General features: G+C 33.2%; 1 protein-coding gene across 1 annotated transcript; it reads left to right on the top strand.

Annotated features, from left to right (window-relative positions):
• Window positions 1–2242: 2242 nt before the first annotated feature.
• Window positions 2243–7830, top strand: LOC115992866 (LRR receptor-like serine/threonine-protein kinase IOS1). The gene is made up of 13 exons (XM_031117099.1): window positions 2243–2324; window positions 2403–2940; window positions 4083–4564; window positions 4679–4817; window positions 4914–4985; window positions 5108–5179; window positions 5260–5340; window positions 5486–5646; window positions 5736–5971; window positions 6069–6195; window positions 6556–6618; window positions 6709–6901; window positions 7431–7830. Exons 1-13 carry the CDS (start codon window positions 2243–2245, stop codon window positions 7828–7830), a joined length of 2646 nt encoding a protein of 881 aa, XP_030972959.1.
• Window positions 7831–7892: the final 62 nt, after the last annotated feature.

Here is a 7892-nt window from a genome sequence, read left to right as displayed (position 1 = left end):
AATCGTGATAAAAACATTTTAGTCTTGTTTAGACTTTTTTAGATTTGCTAAAAGCATGTGTTTTTATGTAAAATCGGAATCGAGTTACTGCAAGATTTACTGTGTAAATCTACCTGGCTCGATCAATCAAGAATTAGACTTGATCGATTGAAAGTTGTGTAGATTTTTTTTTTCTGCAGAATTTTCAACTCAGGCCAAGCCCGTTTGATGTGTAGGATTTTATGTTTTGCCCTAAGTATAAAAGGGAAAACCCTAGCCACATTTTATTGTTGCTCTTTATGTTGTGTGTGTGAATCTTCTGTGAGATTTAAAGGTGTCTGTCTTCACATACATTTAGGGTTTCCAATCTTAAGATTGATGTCAAGAGTTTGGTGATCAATTTAGTTGCAGATTCAAGAGCTTAAAGATACACAAGCGAGAGTGCTTGTACTTGCTGGGAATCCAAGAAAGAAGTAGTCCATAGACTCGGAGCTGTCACGTGGTCGTGGTAGTAAATTTCCTACTCGAGGTAGCAATAGAATGTTAGTGGTCTAAGTTACTATTGTGTAAACTTTAATTCTTTCATAGTGGATTCAATTTACCTTAAAGATAGTTAGGTTAAATCCTCCTTAGGTTTTTTACCGGTTTGATTTTCCTGAGTTATCATATTGTTGTGCTCTTTATTTTTCGCACTTTACAATGATATGATATATTTGTATTAACCTAGATCTGTTTAATTTGACTAAGTAATCACTTGATTAATTAAATAGGTTAATATGGTTATGTTTTAAGGGGTCTAAAAACGTACAAAAATGGTTAAAAACCTAGTATTGATTAATGGGACCAGTGGGAATGAATGACTTGAAAATTGAACTTGTTGTATTCAAAAATAATAAAATTAAGACATGCGTTGGCGTTTAGGTATTCCGTTTGATATAGGTTGACTGAGAAAAGTGATATTCGTAGTTTTTGGAATTATTCTTTTGGAGATAATCTCAAGTTGACCTGTGATAGAGAGATCCCATAATGAAAACACTCACATAAACCAAGGAATGAGAATCATGCTTGCTCTAGGGGATATTCAAAGTATTTTTGATCAGAAGTTTCATTGAGATTTTAACGGTTATTGCTGCTTGGAAAGCTATTGAAATAGCAATGGTTTGTGTGTCCCCCACCTCCACTAGAAGGCTAACCATGAGTCTGGTAATGGCGAAACTAAAGGAGTGTTTGCGTCTGAATTACCTCAAAGGAAGGGCGGTGAGGGTCAATCAATCTATTCACGCGAAATGGTCAACATGAATATGATTTTATGAAGTCAATCCTCCAACAAGGTAAATTTTTGTCGAAGGAGGTTAATATTTTGCTACCCCTCTTTTTTGGTCATAAGGTAATTCCCTATAAAGTTTTTCAAAATGCACCATATATTGCTGGGAGCAATCAACTAGTTTTAATAAAATGGTGATAGCTCTAGCATTTTGCAATTCATAAATTATACATGCATATGACTCATTCTCTGAAAGTGATAGGAGAAATCAGAAATACCTGGTCTGCTGGATGGTTTTGAAGGACTATAGGCTTTACCAACTACTGACTCCTATTTTGATGAAATGAAAGTATTTCCTTCCGTGTTATCAGCCACTGATCAAGGAAAAGTCAAATCTGGTAACCAATATTAAAACACCGACAGTCTGACAAAGTTAGATGGAATAAATTATGCCAATTCATTGTGATAATAAGGGATCTTAAAGTCTTTAACACGCTATGTAAGAAGAGATATTCTTATTATAAATAATAAAAAGCTCTCGGTGTTAGTTATCGGCCAAGCTGCAGTCGATAATTTTTTAAAGAAATTCGCTATTTATATTCCAAGTCGTTACAGAGCTGTCAGCATAACGATATATTTTACTAGTTCTACCCAAAAAAAAAAAAAAAGAAGAAGAAGAATATGTATTAATTTTACCATGTATTGTTGGAATTTTACTTGTTCATAAAGAAAGGAAAAGACTTTAATACACTGTATTTAATATTTCCATTATTCTCATTGACTAGGAGTTAAAAAAATACATCGGTAAATTTTGCACGAATTTTTCAAATAAATTATAAAGTTTGATAATCTGTCAATTTACAAGGTAGAATACATCTGGTGATGAGAACAACTGACTAAGTTTGTTAAACTATTCTGTTTTGTTAAAGTACTTATGAGATGGTGGAGAAAATTTCTGCAGTATTGTTCCCATAAGCGAGAAGAAAGTTGAGGGTCATGATGGGTAGCCTCAAACATTTCATCCATGCATTTCTTGGTGGTTTTGCTCTTATACATCTAGTTGATGCGCAGGATCAATCAGGTATGACAATCTAAATTCTTGAATATATCATTGATCAGCTAACCAAATAGCTAAGGTATTATTCTGTCTGTGTCTCAGGCTTCATTAGCATAGCTTGCGGATCACCAGCAAATTCTAACTATTCCGAGCCGACAACAGGCATAAATTACATTTCGGATGTAGCATTCAGAGACACTGGTATAAGTCAGCAGATATCAAATGTATATAAAGGTGGCTTTCAACAACAAGTATGGAATCTCAGAAGCTTTCCTCAAGGAATCCGAAACTGTTACAACATAGGCATTACGCAAGGCACTAAGTATCTGATCCGAGGAACTTTCCTCTATGGGAATTATGATGGACAAAGTAAGTTACCACAATTCGATATTCATCTGGGAGTGAATATGTGGGATACGGTCAACATAACGAATGTAACCATTCCTGTCTTTAAGGAGCTCATACATGTCCCATCTCAAACTAATTTACAAGTCTGTCTTGTAAACACGGGCCTCGGGATGCCATTTATATCAGCAATAGAGTTACGGCCGTTGAGCAATAAGACCTATGTAACAAATTATGGATCATTGGCACTCTTCGTTCGCTTGGATGTTGGCTCCATAAGCAGAATATCATACAGGTGAATTATATATATATATATATATGTATATATGTATATATATAGCCAAAGCTTATCTATCTATATATATATATATATATATATATATTAATAGCCAAAGTTTAAAGAAAATTCAATTAAATTTTAATTGAATTATCAATTTTGCACCATATGTCTTATTTAATATTTAGTTTTGTATCAAGTGAATTATTGAGTGTAAAAATTGAAGAGTTCAAATCTTATATATATATATATATATATATTTATATAATGAGAAACCATTACATATTTTAGAAATGTATGGTTTAAAAAAAATATATATAAACTAATACTATGTATAACTTGAACATCTTCTATAAATTATATAAAAAAAAAAAAAAAAAAACTGTATAATTGTGATTGTTTTAAATTGTACAGGTGTATCTACACAAGGTTACACACTAGTTTTAATAATGCAAAAATCTGTAATGGCACAACACTTATAGAGGTGTAAAGGGGGTTTTACTTTCACACTGAATCCTCATTAAATATAATTTCATTTAACAGTGGGTGTGATTTCGACCCAACATACCTGAGTTAATCCGACCCAACATAACGTCATTAATCAAATTTTTAAATTTCAAATTTTTGTAATTTAAAATTATGCATAAATATAAGTTTATGGATGGAACGGTGGTAAATAGCACAAAATTTTCAATATGTTAAAAACATAAAGAACATACAATCTAACAATTAAATTTACAAAATAAGTAGTCATATTAATTTTTTTAGTGAGAGTTGTAATTTTAAATTACAATTAAATTTGAACCCAAAATTTATCCCTGAGTTATTTTGATTTTGGAAACTAGCCCGGATGAAAATTGAATATTAGAGTCAATAGAGTAAATTGTAATAATTTATTTGATAATAGGCCAAAAAATTGAGTGAAAGCCAATTTTTGTATTAGGTATCACAAAATTGCCCAATTTCCCGACCAAACAACCCAACACAACAAAAATTGGCTAGTTTTTAAAGTTACCATAGGTTGGGTTGGATTGATATTTTCTCAACCGGAAGATGTTGGATTTGATTGAAAAATATTTTAAACCCACCCCAATTTGACACATACACTCCTCTAAATTCAATTACTTGCTAGCTAATACTGAATATCTATGTTTCCTTAGGTATCCATTCGACATTTATGATCGCATTTGGGACCCCTATAACGACAATACGTACACAATTTTAAGTACCTCGCAAACTATTGACACCCCAAGTAACAATTATTACCAACCACCATCTATTGTTATGAGTACTGCCTCCACTCCAATTAATGTTAGCGCTCCTTTGGAGTTGTTTTGGTATACGGAGAATGCTACATATTCCGAATACTATATCTACATGCACTTTGCTGAAGTAGTAAACCTCACAGCTACTCAGTTCAGATCATTCAACATTACTCTAAACGGGAAATATTGGTATGGACCTATTGCTCCAAAATACTTGTCCACAATCACGTTGTTCAGCCCATCGATCTTGCCAAATGCCCAGAAATATGATTTTTCATTCTTCAAAGCAGAAGGTTCAACACTGCCACCCATCATCAATGCACTTGAGATATATTCAGTGAGAGATCTCTCACAATCTGGAACATATCAAAAAGATGGTATGTTTTCTTCCACACATGTCAATCTAGTGCCTTGTTCTTTTTTTTTCTTTTTTTTTTTTTTCTTTTTTTCTTTTTTTTTGACTTATTAGGATGGATATGAAAATGTTATAGTTGATGCTATCACAAATATCAAGTCAGCATATGGAGTACAGAAAAATTGGGAAGGAGATCCGTGTCTCCCACAAGCATACTCATGGGCAGGTTTAAATTGTAGCTATGATAGTGTTAACCCACCAAGAATAACATCCTTGTAAGTTTATTCGTTCATATAATTAACCTTATGACTTGGAAACTACTTTTTGAAGTATATCTTACTTATGTTATTGTGAAATGTAAATTGAATCAGGAACTTGTCCTCTAGTGGATTGACTGGAGTGATATCTGTTTATATATCAAATCTCACAATGTTACAAATTTTGTAAGTATTTGCAATTTACATAATAAAAAATGTAAAAAAAAAGAAAAAGAAAAAAAAAAGAGATAATAATTACCAAATTTGGATAAATTTTTTTGACAATGTAAGTAATTTTTTCATTTCAGGGATCTATCAAACAATAACCTTACTGGATCCGTGCCTGATTTTCTTTCTCAATTGCAATACTTGAGGGTCTTGTAAGTTGAATTCTAATGATTTTTACTAAAATTTTTATTTGTTTTAAAATACAAAAATCATATTCACTGCACCTTTGCAGAAACTTGGAAAAAAATCAGCTCACTGGTACTATTCCAGCTAACCTCATTGAAAGATCGAAGAATGGTTCACTATTGCTAAGGTATGATTTTTTTGTAGATAATGTAATACTTCATTATCATAATTTTCCTTTCATATTACATGATATCCTCTAGAGAACATTAGTGGGGAAAAAGTTATAAATTCAATGCCTTAAAGTTTCACCGCCATTAATTTTTTTGCTCTAGTGTGGACGAAAATTTAAATGTTTGTGGATCTGGATCATGCAAAAAGAAGAACAATATTGCTGTTCCAATTGGGGCATCAGTTGGTGTATTGCTCATCCTCGCATTGATTGTTGCGTCTGTCTTGTGGAGGCTTAAGAGAAAACAAAAAGATGAGAGTAGAGGTTAGAATTGAAATACAAGACCCATATTCATATAAACAAAGAATACATTCTCCTCACATATGTTACTATAATGCTCACGATGATCGCAGGACTGGAAATAGCGAAAACAGAACCCAACATCCAGACCATGTCGTTCCGGTCTTTAGAGTCACTACAACGCCAATTTACATATGCTGATCTTATAAGAATTACCAACAACTTTGAAAGGGTTCTTGGTAAGGGTGGATTTGGAAAAGTTTACCATGGCTACATTGATGACACTGAAGTAGCAGTGAAAGTGCTTTCTCTGTCATCAGTTCAAGGGTATCAACAATTTCAAGCTGAGGCAAGAGACTATGATGCAGATTTCTTGAGCTTTTCCCACAAATATATACATAGATTTTAATATCAAATTAATGAAAATGAATCTTCTTGAATTACAGGTGAAACTTCTTATGAGAGTTCATCATAGAAACCTGACGACCCTTGTCGGCTATTGCTATGAAGGACCAAACATGGGCCTTGTTTATGAGTATATGGCCAACGGAGACTTAGATGCACATCTTTCAGGTTGGTAATAATGAAGTGTCTAGCGAAGATTCCACATTTTTCACTTCCAAATATTATTCCCCATAGAATAATCTATACAGAAAGAGAGGAATTGAGAGTATATTATTGAATTCTTATAAAAATAAATTAAATAGAGGAGTCCTGTATCCATAGGCATATTCTACGACTGGTAGTGCATATGTACAATATAAAGTACGACCCAACTGAGCTTGGCCCTAGGGAGGACCTAATCCTTCATTTGTGAATCAAATAGAAAAACAATTTTCCTTTCTAAATTTTTCTTACTGTAATGGTCACATGATCAAGGTTACTTTAATTGAATCACACAGAAACGCTTAGGAATTTCATTTATGGATGCAGGTAAGAATACTAATATCTTGAGTTGGGAAGCAAGGCTTAATATTGCAACGGACGCAGCACAAGGTTAACTATGAGCGATGAGTTAATTTGATTAACTTTTTTTTTAATAAATTTTCATTTTTTCTGAAAATGATATGGACCATGAAAATGCAGGATTGGAGTATTTGCACTATGGATGTAAACCACCTATAATCCATAGAGATGTGAAGACTACAAACATCTTATTGAATGAAAATTTTCATGCCAAAATAGCTGATTTTGGTCTTTCCAAAATGTTCCCAACTGATGGCATCACTCATGTCTCAACATTTAGTGTTGGTGGCACCCCTGGGTACCTCGACCCTGAGTGAGTATTTTTGTTACATAGCATGTCATCTTCAAAAGTCGTCTTATTAAGGCTGAGTTTGGATCCATGTTTGCTGTGTTTTAAGTTTCTGCGTTTTCCTTTTTTTTTTTTTTTTTTTTTTTTCACGCCTTTTTCCCAACAAGCATACTGTTCATGTACGGTACATGAACAATAGCCACAACTTTTGACCGGTCTTCCGTGAACAGTGCATCCATGCACTGTTCACGGACCCACAAATTTCATATTTTTTCATTAAAAATGGGTCCCACAGCACTATTCACACATTTAAAAATTATTTTGCTACAGTGTTTTCAATTTTCAGTTTTCAATTTCAGCAAAATAAGTTCTATCCAAACAGACCCTAAATACAATAGAACTATTAGCAATTTGCAAGCATGTGACCAATTCTAAATCGAAAATGGATTCAAACCTTATACTGGATAAAGGTCAATGGGAATGACTTGAAAATTAAACTTCATATAATTAAATATTTTTAAAAACAAAAAGTTTGACATGCATTGGCTTGCAGGTTCTCCATTTCATATAGGTTGACTGAGAAAAGTGATGTTTATAGTTTTGGAGTTGTTCTTTTGGAGATAATTACAAGTCGACCTGTGATAGAAAGATCCGATGAAAACATTCACATAAGCCAATGGGTGAGAATCATGCTTGATAAAGGGGATATTCAAAATATAGTTGATCCAAGGATGTATGGAGATTTCAACGTTAACTCTGCTTGGAAAGCTATTGAAATAGCAATGGCTTGTGTGTCTTCTACCTCCACCGAAAGGCCATCCATGAGTGAGGTGGTGATGAAACTAAAGGAGTGTTTGAAATCTGAATTAGCTCAAAGGGCAGGCGAATCAAATTATTTAGTTGAAATGGTCAATATGAATATGATTACGGAACTCATTCCTTTAGCAAGGTAACTTGTCCAAAAATGAGATTGGTATATTGTATCTCAAACTGTTTTTGAATTGGGGCAAAAATT

Source organism: Quercus lobata, chromosome 5 (assembly GCF_001633185.2).
Source record: "Quercus lobata isolate SW786 chromosome 5, ValleyOak3.0 Primary Assembly, whole genome shotgun sequence".
Classification (NCBI taxonomy): Eukaryota; Viridiplantae; Streptophyta; class Magnoliopsida; order Fagales; family Fagaceae; genus Quercus; species Quercus lobata.
Note: the sequence above shows the minus strand (reverse complement) of the source record. Positions and strands in the feature narration are given on the sequence as shown.

What these genes read in the sequence shown, in the direction of transcription:
- LOC115992866 (XM_031117099.1), top strand. Translation starts at nt 2,243, where the DNA reads ATGGGTAGCCTCAAACATTTCATCCATGCATTTCTTGGTGGTTTTGCT. An exon ending in CTCACAATGTTACAAATTTT is followed by an intron (nt 4,986 to 5,107) that starts GTAAGTATTTGC and finishes TTTTCATTTCAG; the next exon opens with GGATCTATCAAACAATAACC. An exon ending in CTTAGATGCACATCTTTCAG is followed by an intron (nt 6,196 to 6,555) that starts GTTGGTAATAAT and finishes TTATGGATGCAG; the next exon opens with GTAAGAATACTAATATCTTG.